Source organism: Bos grunniens, chromosome 4, assembly GCF_055505025.1.
Source record: "Bos grunniens cultivar Pamir isolate PY7600 chromosome 4, Bosgru_T2T1.0, whole genome shotgun sequence".
NCBI classification, from domain to species: Eukaryota; Metazoa; Chordata; class Mammalia; order Artiodactyla; family Bovidae; genus Bos; species Bos grunniens.
In genome coordinates, this window is record NC_141168.1 from 101,052,435 (window position 1) to 101,078,606 (window position 26,172).

The 26,172-nt window shown below is 39.2% G+C and overlaps 1 protein-coding gene across 14 annotated transcripts in view; it reads right to left on the reverse strand.

Annotated features, from left to right (window-relative positions):
* Positions 1–22,583: 22,583 nt before the first annotated feature.
* The window catches only part of PHF14 (PHD finger protein 14), a 188,536-nt gene continuing 184,947 nt past the window's right edge, over positions 22,584–26,172 (reverse strand). For 10 of the 14 annotated variants that reach the window (XR_015162946.1, XR_015162947.1, XR_015162942.1 and 7 more), the window contains one exon: positions 22,584–22,785. Coding sequence is in view for 7 of the 14 variants with exons in the window: in XM_086397622.1 (XP_086253748.1) it covers positions 22,711–22,785 (75 nt within the window). In the remaining 7 variants the exon portion in view is untranslated. Of the gene's footprint in view, positions 22,786–23,303; positions 23,356–26,172 lie in introns of all 14 variants that reach the window. The other 4 variants (XR_015162941.1, XM_086397623.1, XM_086397614.1 and 1 more) reach the window with 1 other exon arrangement.

Sequence of the window (26,172 nt, forward strand, 5' to 3'; positions counted from 1 at the left end):
TGTTCCTGATTTTACTTATTTATGCTTATTTTCTTCTATTTTACTGCATGCATTTTATAAACCGTGTCTCCTTGTTTAGGGAATAGGCCAGACATAGGATAAGAAATTTATACACATAAATTATACATGTCTCTGTGTACAATCCTGTACAAGAAATTCTTGTGCAGTTCAGTTCAGTTCAGTCACTCAGTCATGTCTGACTTTTTGCAACGCCATGGACTGCAGCACGCCAGGCCTCCCTGTCCATCACCAATCATGGAGCTTACTCAAACTCTTGTCCATTGAGTCAGTGATGCCATCCAACCACCTCATCCTCTGTCATCCTCTTCTCCTCCTGCCCTCAATCTTTCCCAACATCAGGGTCTTTTCAAATGAGTTAGTTCTTTGTATCAGGTGGCCAAAGTATTAGAGTTTCAGCTTCAGCATCAGTCCTTCCAATGAATACTCAGGATTGATCGCTTTCTGGATGGACTGGTTGGATCTCCTTGAGGTCCAAGGGACTCTCAAGAGTCTTCTCCAACACCACAGTTTAAAAGCATCAATTCTTTGGGGCTCCGCTTTCTTTATAGTCCAACTCTCATATCCATATATGACTACTGGGAAAATCATAGCTTTGACTAGATAGACCTTTGTTGGCAAAGTAATGTCTCTGCTTTTTAATATGCTTTCTAGGCTGGTCATAACTTTTCTTCCAAGGAGTAAGCATCTTTTAATTTCATGGGTGCAGTCACCATGTGCAGTGATTTTGGAATCAAAAAAACTGAAGTCTGTCACTGTTTTTATTGTTTCCCCATCTATTTGCCATGAAGTGATGGGACCAGATGCCATGATCTTTGTTTTGAATGTTGAGTTTTAAGCCAGATTTTTCACTCTCCTCTTTCACTTTCATCAAGAGGCTCTTTAGTTCTTCTTCGCTTTCTGCCATAAGTATGGTGTCATCTGCATATTTGAGGTTGTTGATATTTCTCCCACAATCTTGATTCCAACTTGTGCTTCATCCAGCCCGGCATTTCACATGATGTACTCTGCATATAAGTTAAATAAGCAGGGTGACAATATACAGCTTTGATGTACTCCTTTCCAGATTTGAAACCAGTCAGTTGTTCCATGTCCAGTTCTAACTGTCGCTTCCTGACCTGCATACAGATTTCTCAAAAGGCAGGTCAGGTGGTGTGATATTCCCATCTCTTGAATAATTTTCCACAGTTTGTTGTGATCCACACAGTCAAAGTCTTTGGCATAGTCAATAAAGCAGAAGTAGATGTTTTTCTGGGACTCTCTCGCTTTTTCAATGACCAAACAGATGTTGACAATTTGATCTCTGGTTCCTCTGCCTTTTCTAAATCCAACTTGAACATCTGGAAGTTTACTGCTCACATACTGTTGAAGGCTGGCTTGGAGAATTTTGAGCATTACTTTGCTAGTGTGTGAGATGAGTGCAACTTTGAGGACATACCCCACTTCAAAGGGCAAAGGAGAAGCCCCAAAATGGCATTAGAATCAAACCCTATACCTGCCAGAGATGCTCAGAGAGCTCAAACAAACCTTGTGTGCACCAGGACCCAGAGACCCCATAGATTCTGAGCCAGCCTGTGTTTGAGTGTCTCCTGCAGAGGTACAGGTCAGCAGTAGACTGTTGCAGAGACAGGGGCTCTGAGTATAGCAGACCTGGGTATGGCATAAGCCCTCTTGGAGGAAGTCGACTTTAATCCCACCATAGAGCCACTAGAACTTTTACAGGATTGGGGATATAGACTCTTGGAGGGCACAAACAAAACCTTGTGTGCACCAGGCCCCAGGAGAAAGGAGCAGTGACCCCACAAGAGACTGACCCAGACTTGCCCGTGAATGTCCAGGAGTCTCTAGAGGTGTGGATTGGCAGTGGCCTGCTACAGGGTTGGAGGCACTGAGTGTAGCAGTGCCTGCATGGAACCCTTTGAAGGAGGTTGCCATTACCTCCACTATAGTTTGGCCTCAGGGCAAATAGGGAGAGAACACAGCCCCGCCCATCAGAACAAGACCCAGTTTCCCCCTCTGTCAGTCTCTCCCATCAGGAAGCTTCCATAAGCCTCTTATCCTTCTCCATCAGAGGGCAAACAGACTGAAAACCACAATCACAGAAAACTAACCAATCTGATAACATGCACCACAGCCTTGTCTAACTCAATGAAACTGTGAGCCATGTCGTGTAGGGCCACCCAAGGTGGACGAGTAATGGTGGAGAGTTCCGACAAAATGTGGTCCACTGGAGAAGGGACATGACGGAAGAGACTTAGCAGCAGCAGCAGAGAAGGGAATGGCAAACCACTTCAGTATTCTTGCCTTGAGAACCCCATGGACAGTATGAAAAGAAATTTGGGGAAAGTTACAATTTGCCTAGTCATTGTTCTTTCCTGGTGTGTTTCATTCAAAGACGATGAAGCACTTAGCACTTTCTTAACCTGTTCTGAAATGTAATCAGTTGCTCAGTGGTAGTTGACTTTGAGAACCCGATGACTGTAGCTTTCCAGGCTCCTCTGTCTATGGAATTTTCCAGGCAAGGATACTGGAGTGGGTTCCCATTTCCTACTCCAGGAGATCTTCCTGACCCAGGGAGGGCACTCGCTTCTCTTGCAACTCCTACATTGGCAGGTGGATTCTTTACCATTTTGGCACCTGGGAAGCCAACTGTTCATGTGATCTATAACCACAGAAACGGAGAATACAGGATCCCTTAAGTGATGCAAATCATTGTTAGAACTGATGCATACTAATTTGACCTTGTTTGACTTTGTGCATCTATTGCTAAAGTTACATTTAATATGAAAACATACTTTAGTAATAGATACACAAAGTCAAACAGGGTCAAATTCAGTTCAGCTCAGTTGAGTCACTCAGTCGTGTCAGACTCTTTGCGACCCCATGAATCGCAGCACGCCAGGCCTCTCTGTCCATCACCAACTCCCGGAGTTCACTCAGACTCATGTCCATCGAGTCAGTGATGCCATCCAACCATCTCATCTTCTGTCGTCCCCTTCTCCTCCTGCCCCCAATCCCTCCCAGCATCAGAGTCTTTCCCAATGAGTCAACTCTTCACATGAGGTGGCCAAAATACTGGAATTTCAGCTTTAGCATCATTCCTTCCAAAGAAATCCCGGGACTGATCTCCTTCAGAATGGACTAGTTGGATCTCCTTGCAGTCCAAGGGACTCTCCAGAGTCTTCTCCAACACCACAGTTCAAAAGCGTCAATTCTTCAGTGCTCAGCTTTCTTCACAGTCCAACTCTCACATCCATGACCACTGGAAAAACCATAGCCTTGACTAGACGGACCTTTGTTGGCAAAGTAATGTCTCTGCATTTTAATATGCTATCTAGGTTGGTCATAACTTTCCTTCCAAGGAGTAAGCATCTTTAATTTCATGGCTGCAATCACCATCTGCAGTGATTGTGGAGCCCCAAAAATAAAGTCTGACACTGTTTCCACTGTTTCCCCATCTATTTCCCATGAAGTGATGGGACCGGATGCCATGATCTTCATTTTCTGAATGTTGAGCTTTAAGGTAACTTTTTTCACTCTCCTCTTTCACTTTCATCAAGAGGCTTTTCAGTTCCTCTTCACTTTCTGCCATAAGGGTGGTGTCATCTGCATATCTGAGGTTATTGATATTTCTCCTGGCAGTCTTGATTCCAGCTTGTGCTTCTTCCAGCCCAGTGTTTCTCATGATGTACTCTGCATATAAGTTAAATAAGCAGGGTGAAAATATACAGCCTTGACATACTCCTTTTCCTATTTAGAACCAGTCTGTTGTTCCATGGCCAGTTCTAACTGTTGCTTCCTGACCTGCATATAGGTTTCTCAAGAGGCAGGTCAGGTGGTCTGGCATTCCCATCTCTTTCAGAATTTTCCACAGTTTATTGTGATCCACACAGTCAAAAGCTTTGGCATAGTCAATAAAGCAGAAATAGATGTTTTTCTGGAACTCTCTTGCTTTTTTGATGATCCAGCGGATGTTGGAAATTTGATCTCTGGTTCCTCTGCCTTTTCTAAAACCGAGATCAGGGGCGGCAGCCGAGAGAAGCTACCCCACATCCGAGGTCAGGGACGGCGGCTGAGAGGAGCTACCACACACCCGAGGTCAAGGTTAAATTAGTATGCCTCAATCACATCATTTAAATGATAGTGTATTTTCAGTTTCTATAAATATTTGTCAGTCACATCGTTACTTATTAGATAAGTACTATCTGATCACCAGCAACTCACCATTTTCTCTACAGACATTTCAGGAGATAAAAAGTGGCCTGCCATCATGCTTAAGAGTTCAGAATGTATGTTGAATAGCTTGTCTATATCTCTGGGATTTGAGCTTGTCTAAATCATCCTGAAAACTAAGATCATGGCATCTGGTCCCATCACTTCATGGGAAATAGATGGGGAAACAGTGGCAGACTTTAGTTTTGGGGGCTCCAAAATCACTGTAGATGGTGATTGCAGCCATGAAATTAAAAGACGCTTACTCCTTGGAAGGAAAGTTATGACCAACCTAGATAACATAGTCAAAAGCAGAGACATTACTTTGCCAACAAAGATCCATTTAGTCAAGGCTATGGTTTTTCCAGTGGTCATGTATGGATGTGAGAATTGGACTATAAAGAAAGCGGATCCCTGAAGAATTGATGCTTTTGAACTTGTGGTGTTGGAGAAGACTCTTGAGAGTCCCTTGGACTGCAAGGGGATCCAAACAGTCCATTCTAAAGGAGATCAGTCCTGGCTGTTCATTGGAAGGACTGATGCTCAAGCTGAAACTCCAGTACTTTGGCCACCTCATGCGAAGAGCTGACTCATTGGAAAAGACTGATGCTCGGAGGGATTAGGGGCAGGAGGAGAAGGTGACGACAGAGGATGAGATGGCTGGATGGCATCACTGACTCGATGGACATGAGTTTGAGAGAACTCTGGGAGTTGGTGATGGACAGGGAGGCCTGGCGTGCTGCAATTTATGGGGTCGCAGAGTTAGACACGACTGAGCGACTGAATTGAACTGAACTGAACTGAACTGAAATCATCTTGAGATCCAAGTGTTTCCCAGTTCCCATAACAGTGGTGACATCTCCTTAAAGGAACTAAAGAATTGCCTTCAAGGTGGAAACAAAAGTGTCAGTTAGCTACCTTCTCTCTGTAGTGAGGAACATTCACTTGATGGCATGGTAGTAAAAGCACACTGAACTTTGGGCCCCAAATCTGGTTTCAAGTCCTCATTTTACAACTCACTAAAGTGTGGTTTCCTGCACCTGTACAATGTGGGTAATAATTCCCCTTACCTTCAAGTGGTTGTGAGGACTTAATGTGAACACGTTTGGCATTGAACAGGGCTTCCTCATTATCCACTCCCTCTCCGCCTTATGCTAAGAATTGACAGTGCAAATCAATCCCAGGGCTTTTTAAGCCTCTTTCTTTCCTCACTGCCTGCCGTGCTCAGAGAGGCTCAGCTGCAGCTTCTCCTCTGTTGGGTTTTTTTTTTGTCTCAGGGCTGTCCTAGTCTTATCCTTGGGCATTTTTCACTTTGCTTTAATAACCTGAGAGAAGACTTTCATTCATGAATGTATCTGCCCCTTTGTGTCACGTGAAATTTTCCAAAGATGGTCACATCAATGTCTCCCACCCCATTAGCTCTTCTGCAGTGTGATACCCAATCTTACCTGGAGGACGGCTGTGGTTTTTCCATAATCATGTATGGATGTGAGAGTTGGAGTATAAAGAAAGCTGAGCACCAAAGAATTGATGCTTTTGAACTGTGGTGTTAGAGAAGACTCTTGACAGTCCCTTGGACTGCAAGGAGAGTCAACCAGTCCATCCTAAAGGAAATCAGTCCTGAATATTCATTGGAAGGACTGATGCTGAAACTGAAACTCCAATACTTTGGCCACCTGATGCAAAGAACTGACTCATTTTAAGAGACCCTGATGCTGGGAAAGATTGAGAGCAGGAGGAGAAGGGGATGACAGAGGATGAGATGGCTGGATGGCATCACTGACTCTATGGACATGAGTTTGAGTAAGCCCCAGGAGTTTGTGATGCACAGGGAGGCCTGGTATGCTGCAGTCCATGGGGTCACAAAGAGTTGGACACGACTGAGGGACTGAACTGAACTATGAGAATAATGTCCAACTAAACAACACTTTTGAAAGCACTGATGTATTCATACGAACTATCTATTGCTATGTAACAAATTACCTCAAATTTAGCTTAGAATAACACGTTTATTATTCCACAGTTTCTGTGGGTCAGGAGTCTGGGTACAATTTGCTTTGTACCTGAGGTTAAGGGGTTATCCAGGAATGAGTCTCATCTCAATGTTTGACTGTGAAAGGGTTCATTCCAAACAAGTTGTTGGCTGAATTCATTGGCTTGTTACTCCCAAGCTTGAACCTCCTTCCCAGCTCACCAAAGGTTAAATGTAATTCATGGATCAGGACTCACAAACCAGAAGGAAAAAACATTAAACAGGTGTTGAATGAGTACAGAGGAAGAGGGCTTTGTAGGTACTGTGTTCTGTTTTGTTTTTTAAGGGAAGCTCACAGCTTCTTTCACATTTTATAACATAAACTGTGGACACTAAGAGCTGAGATCTCCTTTGACATTCGCCTGTTCAGTGAACTGCAGAAAATGCAAATCTTTACAAGCCAGAGAATGGTACCTTCCCTGTGTGTGCTTGGAATATTTAAAGATCAATCTAACTTTATTGTTCTCAAAGTTTTTGAAATGATGTTCCACTTGATTTTACCCTTTTAAAAAAGAGGGGAGAGTGGCAGTGTTGCAAAGGTCTTTATAGCACCTGCCAAGCTCCTCTGTCTGTGGAATTCTCTAGGCAAGAATTCTGGAGTGAGTTGCCATTTCCTACTCCAGGTAATCTTCCTATCCCAGGGATCAAACCCAATTCTCCCGCACTGGAGGCAGATTCTTTACCAACTGAGCCACCAGGAAAGCCCTTTTAAGAAATGAATTGGTTCCAATTATGTAAGAGTGTTTTAAATCAACAATTATTTCCCTAGTTTTGTATTATCTTTAGTATTCCAAACTATGTCGTTTTCAAACTATGTCATCTTCTGTCATCACAATACCTTTATATAAGTGTCCTTGAAAATGTGATTTTTGGAAAAAGTAGTATTATTCCTAAGCGACAATAGCTGTAAAATGAAATTAAATTCTATATGGATTTTTGCTTCCTCTTTTATATTTCATTTCCATTCCCCTGATATTTAGACCTACTTTTCAATAAAATTTTCTTCTCCTATGAACAGCTTCATTTATACTTTTAATCCATTAATGATTTGGTTCAGAAATCTTCACTTTCATTTTTCTGTGGCCATGTGAAGTAATTTCAGGTCTTGATCTGAGTGTGTGTCATTGAGTTGTAGATTCTGGCCTGGGACCTTGCACCTCAGCTACCTTCTCATTCAAAACTTCTGTAGACAGTTGTATTCTTCCTGATTTGCATTTTCATCACTAAGTGTAGCATCTCTGAGTCACTGGAATACTGTTACTAGCACTCATTTTCTTTTCTTACTAGATTACAATACCTTTTAAGCTTATTTGGAAGTAAAACGGACCTAGAAGGATATTTGATGATAGGGAAAATAAAATTGGTTATTGTAATGGAGGAACAGCTAAATGTCTTAGTCATAGCTAGAGAAAGGCAATCAGGGACATTAAAAATAATTGTGGAAACAAATAACCCAGTAGAAAAATGGGCAAAGTATTTGAACAGACACTTCTGCAGAACTTATATACAGATGGCAAATAAGCACATAAAAAATGTTCAACATAATCAGTCATTAGAGAATTGCTGATTAAAACCCTGAATATTCATTGGAAGGTCTGTTTTTGAAGCTGAAGCACAAATACTTTGGCCACCTGATCTGAAGAGCCAACTCATTGGAAAAGTCCCTGATGATGACAAAGATTGAAGGCAAAAGGAGAAGGGGGTGGCAGAGGATGAGATGGTTATGTAGTATCACTGACTGAACAGACATGAATTTGAGCAAATTCGGGGAGATAGTGGAGGACAGAGGGAGCCTGGCAGGCTGCAGTTCATGGGATTGCAAAGAGTCAGACACGATTAAGCAATTGAACAACAACAAAAATTAAACCACAATGAGATCCCCACTTGTATGGCTAATGCCAAAGCAAAACAAAGCCAAAAACAACAAATACTGATGAGAATGTGATGTGGAACAACTGTGGCTATCATACATTGGTTATGGGAATGTAAAATGTTAAAGTTACTTTGATAAATACTCTGATAGCATCTTATAAAGTTTAGTATATACTTACCACACAACCCAGCAATCCCACTCTTATGCATTTACCCAAGAAAAATGAAAATTATGTCCTCACAAAGATCTGTACCCAGATCTTTATAGTAACTTTATTCATAATTGTCAAAGCCAAAGAAAGTGAAGTTGCTCAGTCGTGTCTGACTTTTTGCAACCCCATGGACTGTAACCCTCCAGGCTCCTCTGTCCATGGGATTTTCCAGGCAAGAATACTGGAGTGGGTTGCCATTTCCTTCTCCAGGAGATCATCCCGACCCAGGGGTTGAACTTGGGTCTCCCGCCTTGTAGACAGATGCTTTACCATCTGAGCCACTCAAATATCTCCTAAGTAGTGAGTAGATAAGCACACTGGGGTCCACCTATTCAAAGAACACTACTCAGCAGTAAAAAGAAATGAAAACTCCGGATATGGGAAATCACATGAATGAACTATGTTAAGTGAGAGAAGCTCCAGTGAATGATATTGTGAAAAAGGCAAAACTGTAGAAACAGAAAGCAGAAGAGTGGCTGCCAGAGCTTGGGTGTGGGGAGGAGACATCGACAGTTGACTACGAATGGGCACACAGGAATTTGGGGATGTGACAGAACTGTTTGTTCTCTGTCTTAATTGTGGTGGTGGTTACAAGGCTGTATGGTTTGTCAAAACACACAGGACTGTACATTAAAAGTGTGAATTTTATAACTCTTAAAAATGAAGGAAAAACCTAAGAGGTCTCTGACTTGAGTGACAATTAGAGAGTGACGTTGCTGAAATTAATAGGAAAGCTGGGCTGGGCAGCAGACAAGCCCGAAAGGAAATAAGGGCAGGTTCTGCCTTGGCAAACAGAGTTGGAGGCAGGCAGCAGAAATACAGAGTTAATATGGACAAGATGGGGGGTTTTTTGTTTTGCTAACTGGTATTCTATTATACTCTGTTGGGTCAGGAAGATCAGCTGAGAAGGAATAGGCTACCCGCTCCAGTATTCTTGGGCTTTCCTTGTGGCTCAGCTGGTAAAGAATCCGCCTGCAATGTGGGAGACCTGGGTTCGATCCCTGGATCAAGAAGATCCCCTGGAGAAGGGAAAGGCTACCCACTCCACTATTCTGACCTAGAGAATTCCATGGACTGTACAGTCCATGGGGTCACAAAGAGTCGGACATGACTGAGCAACTTTCGACTGAATAAAATTAACAGTGTTATATGAATATGCCATAGTTTATCCATTTGCCCGTTGAGGGACATTTGAGTTTTTTCCATGTTTGGGCTTTTATGAATGAAGTCTCTATACACATTTATGTGGCTACTGAAAGATCTGAGCAGAAAAATTAGGGATCTGTGTTCCCTAAATGCAAATCTGATCGTGTTATTCTCCTGATCAAAATTCTTCACTAATCTCTTACTGCCTACAAAATGAAATTTTTGTGATTGTGTATAGTGACTGCACAGTAGAGTCACCTGGACCACTTTTCCAGCTGCTGCTTGCCGGGCCTATCCTGAGAGGTTCTGAATTAATTGATCATCGGATGGGGCTCAAGTGTCAATTTTCTTAAAAGCTCCTCATATGATTTTATTATTTTTTAGGTTTAACGTTTTTAAAACAAAACAGTATTACTGAGATGTAATGTACCTACCATACAGTTCATCCATTTAAACTGTATAAATCAATGGGTTTTGGTACATTCCATTATTAACTTTCTAAGTTGAAGCAAAAAAAATATGTATATATCATAAAATTTACCATTAAATGTATAAGCCAGTGACATCAGTTAACACTCACAGCCATTAGTTACATTACAGCCATCGCCATTAGTGTCTCCTCACCATTTGATATTAATATATGTCCAGTTCTATAAAGCTAAATCTAAGTGCTTTAGCAAAGACCCAGAAAACAAGTATTTTTTTTTAATTTCACTAAAATTATGGCCTGATGTACATGAAGCAGAGTATGCTTTTATCCAATCTTCCATTATCATATTAACCTATTGTCTCACATCATTAAAAAAGCAAAATGTGTATCTGTCATACAAAAATATGTAGACATTAAATACCTCAATCAGAAATGAATTGTTTACAGGAGAGAAATATATGTTAAAAAGTATTGCAGTCTTGGATCAGCTTTAAGACAATTTGATGAGAGAGAGGAAAAAGTATATACATAAAGCAGACATGGCAAAATATTAAGAATTGTTGAATCTCAGTTATGAATATAGGGGGATTCATCTTACTCTGTTCTCCACTCTTGTGTACATCTGAAGTTGTTGATGATAATAAATGATATAGGGATCATAAACTTACAGATAAAATACCTTCTAACATTTGTACAAATTTAAGGATACAACTTAAATAATTAGGTTCTTTAGTCATTGATTTTACTGGGTAATATCAAATAATAACGATATTTTGGAATTAACATGTTAGATTCTTTCTTGAGAGCTCTTTCATATGTGATATTTCATCATGGAACATTGAATGCCAGATTTCTACAGTGGCATTACCTTTTTCTGATATTGTTTAATAAGTGCATTTCTCATTGCCCTTAAATCCAAACATCCTGAAAGAGTTCATTTATCTTGAAAAGCAACAATAATCTTGCATCATCTTTAAAATTACTCAATGTTAAAAATGATAATGTTGAAACTGAACACATCAGGACAATCCACATTTCTTGATCCTTATACGTCAATAAGAAAGGGTATCGTATTCAGACTTACACACACAACATCGGATTCAATCAACTATGTATTGTTTTCTGGAAACCATATCTATTGATTGTGGCTTGAAACATGGATATTAAAATAGCAATATCTTTTACTCCTTTGACAGTTAATAAAAGTAGCGTGTATCTTATATTCTAGAGTGAGATGTTTAGCATGCCAAAGGTATAAATAAAAGACATAAAGTAAGAGACAAAAGTGAACCTTTTAACATTAACGTGATGTTGGCCATTATTATGAGCCTAATGATATCAAATGCACATAAGAACACATAGGTATCATGCTGGGAAACCAATGATCTAGCTCTCATCTTGACTGCAGGCAAAGAATATCTCATTAAAGCCATAAATTTCATGAGTTTGTTCCTAAATTTAAAACCCTTAAGGAAAATGGCTTTCATGGTTCAATAGTTTTAAAGGGTTGTACTTAGTTGGCTTTGTAACGAGGAAATTAATCGTTTTTTTTTTTTAAACAAATCAGAATTATGCCATAGTTGCATGTGTTTTCATGCTGTTGCTGTTAGCACTTAACTTCCTCCCTAGACAACAAAACCCCAGACTCCACATTGAATTCACCATGGGGAGACATTTATTACCTGCTATGGTTGCTCAGGATAGTCTGGGAAAGATGAAATTTGCTCATTCATGGCTACATAAAAATTGTTTTCTTGAGGTAATGTGAAATGGAGAGGGTTTTAATCAACCCTCACCATTCAGAGTAAATATTATTCAGGCTACACTCAGGAGATATAAGTTTCTCCAGTTCCATATGGTGCTAGCACCCAACCAACAGAAATATCTGCAGGTTTCAGGGATCCAAGGCACTGGAAAATGTCAAAGCAAATAATCGAACTTATTTCTTTTTTTCTCAGTGGATTTTGGAATAAATCTTCCATAGCCATGGGAGAGATGCATTTATAGGAAACATTCGCCTTTGTTTCCTGCATGTTCGACTTAAGGAGCAACAATTTGCTGCATCTGGGAGAAACAAGACATTGTAATGGTGTAAGAGAGTATTTCAAACGCCTCCAAATGTTTAAGTTTAGAGGAGAGTCTTAGTGATTGTTTTACAGAAAGAATATATACACATGCAAAAAGAATATAATTATTGATTTCTAAAAATTATCAGGGAAGCAAAAACTACCTAGACTCATCTCATTTCATCTGGATGATTAGAAAGTTACAAATGGGAAATACTATACCTTGGAAAGACCACGTCCTATTTGATGTGTGTGGAAATAAAATTCAAAGAAGTTCATAGACACTTGAAACTCCAAGTAGCTCAGACATTTTCTAAATTAATTTATTTTTAATTGAAGGATAATTGCTAGTTCGCAGGCATTTAAAGTTGGAGCAACTAGGAATACATCTTGCTTCTTCCTCACACAAGCTTTCTTTTTTTAAAATTAATTAATTTATTTTAATTGGAGGCTAATTATTTACAATATTGTAGTGGTTTTTGCCATTCACTGACATGAATCAGCCATGGGTGTACATGTGCCCCCATCCTGAACCCCCCTCCTTCCTCCCTCCCCATCCCATCCCTCAGGGTCTTCCCAGTGCACTGGCCCTGAGAGCCCTGTCTCATGCATCGAAGCAACTGACAAGGAATTAATCTCAAAAACATACAAGCAGCTCATGCAGCTCAATACCAGAAAAATAAATGACCCAATCAAAAAATGGGCCAGAGAACTAAACAGACATTTCTAACTCAAGCTTTCTAATCTCAGGGGAAATGGATAGACTTTATTGAGAAGATAAAGTTAAAATTTAAAATTGTAAATTATGTTTTTAATGTATTTTCTACTGCAGAGGTCATTCAAAAAATCATTTATTAAAACAGAGCTTGAAATCTATTAAAAGGCTTTAACTACATTAAATGTTTTCAAATAAGGCATCACACTTTTTTGAATGCTGAATTAAAAAAAATTATTATTATTTATTTTTAAACTTTCATTAGCGTCTTTTGTAGACAGTGATTACTTTTAACTTTCAAAGTGTTATAAACATTATTGCAGAATACATCCAATTTCCCTGAAGGAAAATTCAAGTATTAGACCCCAATTTAGCCATGCTACACAGCTTAGTGTGGCAGTTTCTGAAAAGAATAACCATTATGAAGTACAATTTCTACTTAAAAGAAAAAAAGTTGCCTCCAGTTTTTGCTTATTACAAAATTATGAATAAAGTTACTTAAAATATTCATATATAATCTTTCTGTAGGCATATCTTTTCATTTCTCTTATGTAAAAGCCTATAGTGGAGTACCTGGTTCATGTATTAAGGGTATGCTTAATTTCATGTGAAATGTCCAAACTCTTTTCCAAAGGGGTGTACCATTTTACATTTGGACCAGTAATTAGGTGGCTGCTGCCAAGTCGCTTCAGTCATGTCCGACTCTGCGCGACCCCATAGATGGCAGCCCCCGTCCCCGGGATTCTCCAGGCAAGAACACTGGAGTGGGGTGCCATTTCCTTCTCCAATGATGAAAGTGAAAAGTGAAAGTGAAGTCACTCAGTCATGTCCAACTCTTAGTGACCTCATGGACTGCAGCCCATCAGGCTCCTCCATCCATGGGATTTTCCAGGCAAGAGTACTGGAGTGGGATGCCATTGTGGACAAGATGACAATTCCCATAGCTGTTAGTCTGCCTCTTTCTATCATTGCTTTTTTTAATAGGCTCTAGATAAAATCGACATTCAGCAGAAAGGAAGGCTGTGTATAGAAAATAACATTAGTGTTTACTCCTGAAGGCTGATTTGGTTACCACTGCTAAATGCCTAACTTTTCTGATAGTAGCGACCCTTCTTTAATCTTTTATAGAATATCTCCATTAGACTTCTAATGCATTCTTGGTGCATAAAAATTACCATTAAATTAGCAGCTCATAACAATACAATTATTATTTCAGAGTTTCTATGGGCCATGAGGCTGGACGTAGCTTTGTTGAATTCTTTGTGAGTTCTGATTGCTTTATAACCTCGCCAACATTTCATTACCAAGAGTTTAAATTATCACTTACACTTGGCCAGTAGAAATACAATAGAATTTATCCACACATATTTCAAGTTGCCTAGGAACCACATTAAAAAAGTGAAACTAGTTGAAGTTTCTTTTAGTAATATATTTTATTTAACCAATCTATCCAAATATTACCATTTCAGCGGATTCATTTTGATATTTGGCAAAACTAATACAATTATGTAAAGTTTAAAAAAAAAAAAGTTAAGAAATTTTATATTTTTTCTCATGCTAAGTCAACAAAATTGTATTTTTATATATTTTGTTCTTTGCTGCTGCTGCTAAGTTGCTTCAGTCATGTCCGACTCTGTGCGACCCCATAGACGGCAGCCCACCAGGCTCCTCCGTCCCTGGGATTCTCCAGGCAAGAACACTGGAGTGGGTTGCCATTTCCTTCTCCAGTGCGTGAAAGTGAAAAGTGAAAGTGAAGTCGCTCAGTCATGTCCGACTCTTAGCGACCCCATGGACTGCAGCCTACCAGGCTCCTCCGTCCATGGGATTTTCCAGGCAAGAGTACTGGAGTGGGGTGCCATTGCCTTCTCCGATTTTGTTCTTTAGCACATCTCAATTCAGACAGGTTGTATTTCAAGGGCTTAGTAGCCAACATGTGGCTAGTGGCTGCTGTATTGGACAGTTAGATGCTTCCATGGGTATAGTCACTCACTGTGGTTTTAACTTGCATTTTTACCAATAACTAAATGATGTTAAACATGTTTTTGTATACTTATTGACCATATGTAGATCTTTTGTATAGTTTTTGTTCAAATGCCTAGCAACATGTGGTATATTCACACAGCAATGATTCATAAATTATGGTATATTGATACATGAAGAAGTACTCAGTAATAAAAAGGAATAAATTACAGAGTCATGAAATAACCTGGATGAATCTTTTTTTTTTTTTGGATGAATCTTAAAATATTATATTGAGTGAAAAAAGCCAGACACAAAAAAATACATGTGAAATGATTCCATTTGCATGAAACTTTAGAACAGGCAAACTAACCAAGAAAAAGAAGCAAGTCCATGGCTATAGCAGGAATGTGTTAAAGACTGCAAAACTGCACAAGAGAACTTTCTGTAGTGATGGAAATGTATCTTGATTGGAGTGATGATTATATAGAAATGTACATTTACCAAAACTTATTAAATTTGCCATTTTAAATTAGGTGCATGCAAATTTAAAATAGGTGCATGCATATATAATTATACTTCAATTTAATTGATTTAGAGAAAAAGCAATATATGTTACACCTGCTATGTAATTTGCAGGCCCAGTGCAAAGTAAAACTGTAGGACCCTATATTCAAAAAGTATTAAGAATTTTAAGATGGTGACAGCAAAGGGATTTTATCTGTTATAAATCCCCAGTGAAAGTGAACAGGCTGTAGTATGTTCTAATAAAGTTCTGTTGGATGAATTTATGACCAACCTAGATAGCATATTCAAAAGCAGAGACATTACTTTGCCAACAAAGTTCCGTCTAGTCAAGGCTATGGTTTTTCCAGTGGTCATGTATGGATGTGAGAGTTGGACTGTGAAGAAAGCTGAGCACCGAAGAATTGATGCTTTTGAACTGTGGTATTGGAGAAGACTCTTGAGAGTCCCTTGGACTGCAAGGAGACCCAACCAGTCCATTCTAAAGGAGATCAGCCCTGGTTGTTCTTTGGAAGGAATGATGCTAAAGCTGAAACTCCAGTACTTTGGCCACCTCATGCGAAGAGTTGATTCATTGGAAAAGACTCTGATGCTGGGAGGGATTGGGGGCAGGAGGAGAAGGGGCCGACAGAGGATGAGATGGCTGGATGGCATCACTGACTCGATGGACGTGAGTCTGAGTGAACTCCAAGAGTTGGTGATGGACAGGGAGGCCTGGCGTGCGGCAATTCATGGGGTCACAAGGAGTTGGACACAACTGAGCAACTGATCTGATCTGATCTGATGTTGCCATAGACATAACATTGGGACTTCACTCTAGTGTTCCCTAATATAACTAGAATTGTTATAACAGAGGTGTTTGAACTTATTTAAATACTGTGTTATGGACTGAATGTGCCCTTCCACCCATCCCCCTCCAAGCTAATAGTCACATGTTGAAGCTCTGGCCCTCATTATGGCTATAATAGCTGTATTTGGAGTAAGGAAATACTTAAGGTTAATGAGGTCATAAAGTTAGGAGTCCTGACCTGATAGGATTAGTATCCTGTTAAGAAGAGATTAGAGAGCTCACCTGCTCCCTTTCTGTGTGTACTCACCTAGGAAAAGACGATGTGAGGATGAAGCAAGGACACCATTTACAAGCCAGGAAGACAGTCCTCACCAGAACCCCAAACCTGAAGAAGCCTAATCTGGGACTTCCAGCCTCCAGAACTGTGGAAAAATACATTTCTGGTTTTGAAGCCAATAAACATGAGGTATGGTTGGCTAAACCAACCTGCCTCCTGTGCAACACTCTATCAGATCTAATCCCTTGAATCTACTGTTACTTCCACAGTATAATCAAAAGGTATTTGATTTAGGTCATACCTGTATGGTCTAGTGGTTTTCCCTACTTTCTTCAATTGAAGTCTGAATTCGGCAATAAGGAGTTCATGATCTGAGCCACAGTCAGCTCCCGCTCTTGTTTTTGCTGACTGTATAGAGCTTCTCCATCTTTGGCTGCAATGAATATAATAATCTGATTTTGGTATTGACCGTCTGGTGATGTCCATGTGTTGAGTCTTCTCTTGAGTTGTTGGAAGAGAGTGTTTGCTATGACCAGTGCGTTCTCTTGGCAAAACTGTTAGCCTTTGACCTGCTTCATTCTGTACTCCAAGGCCAAATTTTCCCATTACTGCAGGTATTTCTTGACTTCCTACTTTTGTATTCCAGTCCCCTATAATGAAAAGGACATCTCTTTTGGGTGTTAGTTCTAGAAGGTCTTGTAGGTCTTCATAGAACTGTTCATCTTCTTCAGCATTACTGGTTGGGGCACAGACTTGGATTGCTGTGATATTGAATGGTTTGCCTTGGAAATGAACAGCGACTATTCTGTTGTTTTTGAGATTGCATTCAAGTACTGCATTTCAGACTCTTTTGTTGAGTATGATGGCTACTCCATTTCTCCTAAGGGATTCTCGCCCACAGTAGTAGATATAATGGTCACATGAGTTAAATTCACCCATTCCAGTACATTTTAGTTTGCTGGTCCCTAAAATGTCAATGTTCAATCTTGCCATCTCCTGTTTGACCATTTCCAATTTGCCTTGATTCATGGACCTAACATTCCAGGTTCCTTTGCAATATTGCTCTTTACATCATCAGACTTTATTTCTATCACCAGTCACATCCACAACTGGGTGTTGTTTTTGCTTTGGCTCCATCTCTTCATTCTTTCTGGAGTTATGTCTCCACTGATCTTCACTAGCATGTGGGGCACCTACTGACCTGGGCAGTTCATCTTTCAGTGTCCTATCCTTTTGCCTTTTCATACTGTTATGGGGTTCTGAAGGCAAGAATACTGAAGTGGTTTGCCATTCCCTTCTCCAGTGGACCACGTTTTGTCAGAACTCTCCACCATGACCCATCCACCTTGGGTAGCCCTACATGGCATGGCTCATAGTTTCATTGAGTTAGAGAAGGCTGTGGTGCATGTGATCAGATTAATTAGTTTTCTGTGATTGTGGTTTTCATTGTTTGCCCTCTGATGGAGAAGGATAAGAGGCTTAGGGAAGCTTCCTGATGGGAGAGACTGACTGAGGGGGAAACTGGGTCTTGTTCTGATTGGTGGGGCCATGCTCAGTAAGCCTTTAATCAATTTTCTGTTGATGGGTGGGGCTGTTATTTGGCTAAACTATGGTGGAGGTAATGAAGATAATGGCAAGCTCCTTCAAAGGGTTCCATGCATGCACTGCTACACTCAGTGCCCCCAACCCTGTGGCAGGCCACTGCCAACCCACACCTCTAGAGACTCCTGGACACTCATGGGCAAGTCTGGGTCAGTCTCTTGTGGGGTCACTGCTCCTTTCTCCTGGGGCCTGGTGCACACAAGTTTCTGTTTGTGCCCTGTCCTGTTTCCCCAGTCCTGTGTAAGTTCTGGCAGCTCTATGGTGGATTAATGGTGAAACCTCCTGTAAGAGGGCTTATGCCATACCCAAGTTTACTACACCCAGAGCCACTGCCCCTGCAGCAGTCCACTGCTGACCCATACCTCCTCAGGAAATACCCAAACACAGTTCTGTCTCAGTCTCTGTGGGGTCTCTGGGTCCTGGTGCACACAATGCATGTTTGAGCCCTCTGAGCATCTCTAGTGGGTATGGGGTTTGATTCTAAACATGATTTTGCCCCTCCTACCATTTTGCTTGGGCTTCTTTCGTGCTGGGGCAGTAATCAAGACCATCCTCAAGAAAAAGAAATGCAAAAAGGCAAAATGGTTGTCTGAGGAGGCCTTACAAACAGCTATGAAGAGAAGAGAAGCAGAAGGCAAAGGAGAAAAGCAAAGATATACCCATTTGAATCCAGAGTTCCAAAGAACAGCAAGGAAAGAAAAGAAAGCCTTCCTCAGTGATCAGTGCAAAGACATAGAGGAAAACAATAGAATGGGAAAGACTAGAGGTCTCTTCAAGAAAACTAGAGATACCAAGGGAACGTTTCATGCTAAGATGGGCACAATAAAGGACAGAAATGGTATTGACCTAACAGAAGCAGAAGATATAAAGAAGAGGTTGTAAGAATACGTAGAAGAACTACACAAAAAAGATCTTCATGGCCCAGATAATCATGATGGTGTGGTCACTCACCATGAGCCAGACATCCTGGAATGTGAAGTGAAGGGGGCCTCAGGAAACATCACTACAAACAAACTTCATGGAGGTAATGAAATTCCAGTTGAGCTATTTCAAATCCTGAAAGATGATGCTGTGAAAGCATTGCACTCAATATACCAGCAAATTTGGAAAACTCAGCAGTGGCCACAGGACTGGAAAAGGTCAGTTTTCATTCCAACCCCAAAGAAAGGCAATGCCAAAGAATGCTCAAACTACTGCACAGTTGCGCTCATCTCACACGGTAGTAAAGTAATGCTCAAAATTCTCCAAGCCAGGCTTCAACAGTACGGGAACTGTGAACTTCCAGATGTTCAAGCTGGATTTAGAAAAGGCAGAGGAACCAGAGATCAAATTGCCAATATCTGCTGGATCACTGAAAAAGCAAGAGAGTTCCAGAAAAACATCTATTTCTGCTTTATTGACTATGCCAAACCTTTGACTGTGTGGATCACAACAAGCTGTGGAAAATTCTTTAAGAGATGGGAATACTAGACCACCTAACCTGCCTCCTAAAAAATCTGTAAGCAGGTCAAGAAGCAACAGTTAGAACTGGACATGGAACAACAGACTGGTTCCAAATTGGGAAAGGAGTACGTCAAGGCTGTATATTGTCACCCTGATTATTTAACTTCTATGCAGAGTACATCATGAGAAACGCTGGGCTGGAGGAAGCACAAGTTGGAATCAAGATTGCCAGGAGAAATATCAATAACCTCAGATATGCAGATGACACTACCCTTATGGCAGAAAACGAAGAAGAACTAAAGAGCCTCCTGATAAAAGTGAAAGAGGAGAGTGAAAATGTTGGCTTAAAACTCAACATTCAGAAAACTAAAGATCATGGCATCTGGTCCCATCACTTCATGGGAAATAGATGGGTAAACAGTGGAAACAGTGACAGACTTTATTTTGGGGGGACTCCAAAATCACTGCAGATTGTGACTGCAGCCCTGAAATTAAAAGACGGTTGCTCCTTAGGAGAAAACTACGATCAACCTGGACAGCATATTAAAAAGCAGAGACATTACTTTGCCAACAAAGATCCATCTTGTCAAAGTTATGGTTTTTCCAGTAGTCATGTATGGATGTGAGAGTTGGATTATAAAGAAAGCTGAGCTCCAAAGAGTTGATGCTTTTGAACTGTGGTGTTGGAGAAGACTTTTGAGAGTCCCTTGGACTGCAAGGAGATCCAACCAGTCCATCCTAAAGGAAATCAGTCTTGAATATTCCTCAAGAATATTCTTGATGCTGAAGCTGAAGCTCCAATCCTTTGGCCACCTGATGGGAAGAACAGACTCATTGGAAAAGACCCTGATTCTGGGAAAGACTGAAGGCAGGAGGAGAAGGGGACGACAGAGGATGAGATGGTAGGATGGCATCACTGACTCTATGGACATGAGTTTGAGTAAGCTCTAGGAATTGGTGATGGACAGGGAAGCCTGGCATGCAGCAGTCAGTCCATGGGGTAGCAAAGAGTCAGACACAACTGAGCGACTGAACTGAATTAAAATGAGCCTGAGGTATGTTATAGCAACCTGAGCTAGTACAAGTTATATGCTCTATAAAACAATACATAATATATAAAATTTGATTTAAATACAATGACCAGCTTAATCAGTCATATAATGTGGGCAGTCTTTTAGCATTATAACAAGATATATGTGTATATATTTATGGCATAAATGTATAAACCCTAAAAATTTTGATAAATTCATGTGGAAAATTTTCCCTTAAGAAATTTATAGTGATTTACTTTATTACACATTGTCCATAAGCCAAGGGGTATACAAATGTTTTAGAATATTTCTATAATGGAAAATTGGAGTTTTAAATGCATAAAGGTTTTACTTAGATATATTTAAAATGTCTGTTGAATAGCTGAGTGTCCCTGAGATTCTCACACTCAACAACTTATTTTAGAAATTTAAGTATTGTGAGATGAGATGACAGTACACTAGTAACTAGTTTACTGAAAAAATATGGCCAAAAAGTTACTGAAAAATTGGTGAGAAGCAGTAAGATGCTTTCATAGTTGTTGTTCCATCATAATTCAGTGTAGAAAATATAAAGCAGGTTTTTCATGTTTTAGGGGAAGTGGGCTGGTAATTATTCCACTTATTTTACTGAAGTCAAAGTTTGCAAATTGAATTAAGCATGGTTAAGAAGAAAAATAATTAAACGGGACATAGCAGGTGGTAAATAAGATTCTAAAAAGAAAGATTGTGTTTTGGGGGAATGATAGTGAATTGAAAGAGATGATGCTAGTAGGTATTTCACAATGATTAAATGTGGTATTCTGGGGTGAGACTGCTTGGGTTTGAAGTTTTGCTCTGCCAATTACAAGTTATATAACCTTGGTTAATTTATTCCCCCTAAGCCTCAAACTTATCATTGGTAAAGCGAAAAAGTAATAATTATCTTTTATGTCAATAGCGTTTATTAGTGGTATAAAAAATACTGTTTAGCAGAGTATCTACAACACAATCAATGTAATAAATGATCATGATGATAAGAATCATGTATTATTGTTTCTTTTCAAAAATGACACCACTAATGTAACTCCAATCTAAGTGAATATGGGTTATTTTGAAATAAACTAATATATATTCCAAAAATAGAGAAAAAAAGGGAGGAGTCAAATTGTATTTGCTTATTCCAAGGGCCCTCTTCAGACTCTGACATGCCTTCTCAGGCTTTTCTTTGGCTCAACGTCTGCTTCAGAATTCACCACCCAGGGAGTCCAGTGTATGGGATAGAGCTGTTTTCCTGATACCCATTATTTGAGGTTATACACATCAGTGAATGTTCTATCTTGCCTACTTGCAGTTTTCCCCACTTTGGTGTGCTATGATCATAGCTGCCAGCCTGTCCCACTGCCACACCTTTATAGGGCTCCTCAGATGCTTGTGATAAAACCATCGCTCCAGGGTAAGTACAATACACAGACCCCATTCTCACAGGGAAGCAGTGTGTGCTGGCATGTTCTTATAAGCTTTCCAAAGTTTTGCTTCTCATTTTAAGAAACTCTGCTTTAAATAATCAAACAAAGGCATCTGCCAAAAAACACTTGGCTCTGCAAATAGCAAGTAGATTTGTTCCTCCTGCTGAGGTTTGCAGATGATAGCTTAGGAATTAGAATCAGGAAAAGTAATATGTCTGGTTACTGAGAACTCTGAGAAAGATAGGAATCAAAGGAATTTTAGAAAACTCCTAAGCCAAAGAAACACAAGTAGGGAACAAATGTCCAGAAAAAATGTGTAAGGCCTAAGCACATACTAGGTCCTTAGTAAATATCATGTGAATTCAAAATCATGGTACTACTTCTGTCACAGAGAATGTTAAGTTACCATTTCTTTTCAGCCTTTACCTGCAATCCCAGAGTATTATGTGATGTATAAGTTGATGAAATCAGAAAATGATATTTCATCCTGTGGCACTTGCTGGTTTTCAATTGCAAACATTTCCTGTTCATTTTTGAACTATGTTGGATTTCTTTATATTAATAATTGGAATTCTATTAAGGTTCCTGAAAAAGACAACACAGACTTGCAAGCAAAAAAAAAAAAAACTTTCAGAGTTTGTTTTTTTTAGGTCATTCACATGTGATAACACTTGGATTACAGATAAGAGGAAATTCTGTCTCTATTCTCAAATTCACTAGAGAATTAAAAAAATATATTTTAAAGGTCTTTTATACAAATGTTTAAATTGCTCTAAAAAAGCATACAAATTCCAAATGCAAAGTCCCATTTCATTTTCAATGACTTTATTGAGAACATTTTGCAAATTAGATTTTACAGTTTAACATTTTACAATTAGAAATTTCATCTGCTACTACATAAGTTGCAAACTTCTCAAAACACTACAGAAAATCCTTTATTTCTTTGAATTTTTCTGTTCCACGCTGAGCTCCTGAGATATATTTTTTCTTTCAGCTTCATTTTCATCTTCCTGTGAAATAAATTTGGGAAAACATTAAAATACAAACCTTAGAGCATTTAATCACTTATACTTCATACACTTTAACTTTATTTCTCTGAAGAATTAACTATCATGATTCCAGTAATACTAGGGAAAAGGCTATAAACAAAATGGCACAATTATGTAACATTTAAATATTTACAGTGCATGCTGTTTTATACTACATGTTAGCTAAATTTTTCTATGTATTTTTAAAAGCAACTTATTTTATCAATGACCTAAAAATTACTTTTGAAAACACTTGCCACTAAAAAAATATCCTTTTTAGGGGTCAATCAGATATTTTTACTTCACTATTTGATAAAAAAAATAGTAAATGTAACTTCTGAGACACTTGATGTACATTGGCATTTTTGTCTCATCCAGCAGACTTTCTTGACAGGTCTGCCAATTTCCCAATTACTTGGACCACCATATGTTATCTGAAAATCAGTCAGCTCTAAAATAGGAAACTCTAAAATGGGCATGTCAGGCAATAGAATGCTTACATCTTCTACAGTTTCGATTCTGAGTGGTGGCTTCATAATTCATAGCAGGGTCCTGTGGAACATGGTGAATAAATAAAGTGACATCATAATGTCTGCTTCCATAGGAATGAAATACATCTTATGTTCAATATTAAATGGTGACCTCCAAAGTATAAATGAATGAGAATCTGGAAAAATATGTCACCTTACACTTTATAATCCAATCTCATCATCTATGTTCTTTCAGTAACACCCAAGTACGAAGCAGTCTTGCTTTCCTAGTATTCCTGAAAGGCCTTTTGTTCTTATTAACTGAAGTAAAACGCATTGTCTAACTCTTCACAAGTTAAAGTATGAGTATCTTAATTTCTTAAGCATCTGTGGACAACAGTAATTATATCAGTATCACCAAACATATAACCCTGTATCTCTTTATCTTCTTATAAAACCAAATTCAATTAAATTAAATAATTACTGAGCTTTGGTTACTAAACTGACTTTATTAAGTAAATGCAAATCAAGATGTGTGTATATATATCTATGTTTTCCATGAAAGACCACATCCTTGCCCATAAATATTAAGGTAGAGAAAGCTTCCTTTATAGACACTGTCTCTAAACTTCAATAGCAACTGTCATTTAGCCTTTGTCAATACCAGAAAAGTAGAAAAGTTATCAATATTATCAGTCAGACTGAATAATTATAGATATGTTGGATAGAGAGGATGGGGTTCTGAATATCAATTTAGGTGATGTAATTTTAATGTATTTTTCTACGTATAACAACCACTGAGTGTTTTTTTTTGTTTTTTCAAATTTTCTCTACTGAATAGAGATAGAATGTTGAATTGACTATTGAAAATCTGTTAATGAACAGGTAGTTTTTGGGTTTCCCTGGTGGCTGGCTTCCCAGTAGTAAAGAATCTGCCTGCAATGCAGGAGCTGCAGGAACTGCAGATTTGATCCCTGGTTGGGAAGATCCCCTGGAGGAGGGCATGGTAACCCACTCCAGTATTCTTGCCTGGAGAATCCCATCGATTGAAGAGCCTGGCAGGCTACAGTCCATAGGGTCACAAAGTCCAAACACGATTGAAGCAACTTAGCACACACGCACGCAGTTTCCACTTTAACACTTTAACTCAAACAGAGATTACATTTTTTTTTTTTTTTTTTTAGACAGTATGGTACTGGCACAAAGACAGAAATATAGATCAATGGAACAAAATAGAAAGCCCAGAGATAAATCCACGCACCTATGGACACCTTATCTTTGACAAAGGAGGCAAGAACATAAAATAGAGAAAAGACAATCTCTTTAACAAGTGGTGCTGGGAAAACTGGTCAGCCACTTGTAAAAGAATGAAACTAGAACATTTTCTAACACCATACACAAAAATAAACTCAAAACGGATTAAAGATTAAATGTAAGACCAGAAACTATAAAACTCCTAGAGGAGAACATAGGGCAAAACACTCTCCGACATACATCACAGCAGGATCCTCTACGACCCACCTCCCAGAATACTGGAAATAAAAGCAAAAATAAACAAATGGGACCTAATTAAAATTAAAAGCTTCTGCACAACAAAGGAAACTCTAAGCAAGGTGAAAAGACAGCCTTCAGAATGGGAGAAAATAATAGCAAATGAAGCAACTGACAAATACTTAGTCTCAAAAATATACAAGCACCTCCTGCAGCTCAATTCCAGAAAAATAAATGACCCAATCAAAAAATGGGCCAAAGAACTAAATAAATATTTCTCCAAAGAAGACATACAGATGGCTAATAAACACATGAAAAGATGCTCAACATCACTCATTATCAGAGAAATGCAAATCAAAACCACAATGAGGTACCATTTCACACCAGTCAGAATGGCTGCTATCCAAGTCTACAAGCAATAAATGCTGGAGAGGGTGTGGAGAAAAGGGAACCCTCTTACACTGTTGGTGGGAATGCAAACTAGTACAGCCACTATGGAGAACAGTGTGGAGATTCCTTAAAAAACTGGAAATAGAATGGCCTTATAACCCAGCAATCCCACTGCTGGGCATACACACCAAGGAAACCAGAACGGAAAGAGACACATATATCCCAGTGTTCATCGCAGCACTGTTTATAATAGCCAGGACGTGGAAGCAACCTAGATGTCCATCAGCAGATGAATGGATAAGAAAGCTGTGGTATATATACATGATGAAGTATTATTCAGCCATTAAAAAGAATACATTTGAATCAGTTCTAATGAGGTGGATGAAACTGGAGCCTATTAAACAGAGTGAAGTAAGCCAGAAAGAAAAACACCAATACAGTATACTAACGCATATATATGGAATTTAGGAAGATGGTAATGATAACCCTGTTATACAAGACAGTAAAAGAGACAGATGTATAGAACAGTCTTTTGGACTCTGTGGGAGAGGGAGAGGGTGGGATGATTTGGGAGAATGGCATTGAAACATGTATAATATCATATAAGAAATGAATCACCAGTCCAGGTTCGATGCAGGATACAGGATGCTTGGGGCTGGTGCACTGGGATGACTCAGAGGTATGGTACAGCGAGGCAGATGGGAGGGGGGTTCAGGATGGGGAACATGTGTACACCCATGGTGGATTCATGTTGATATATGGCAAAACCAGTACAATATTATAAAATAATTAGCCTCAAATTAAAATAAATAAATTTGAAAAAAATCCAAGTTAAAAGTTTTAGAAGTAAAAAAAAAAATTATACTTCAATTAAAAAAAGTTTTTTGCTTAGTCAAGCCCTATAGTTACTATTTACCTAGACTATGTATCAAATCACTGTCAAAGAAGTAGAATTTATATAAATGGAAATATCACAATCTTAAAGTGCTATTTTAGAGAAGAGATAGAAGACATTCAA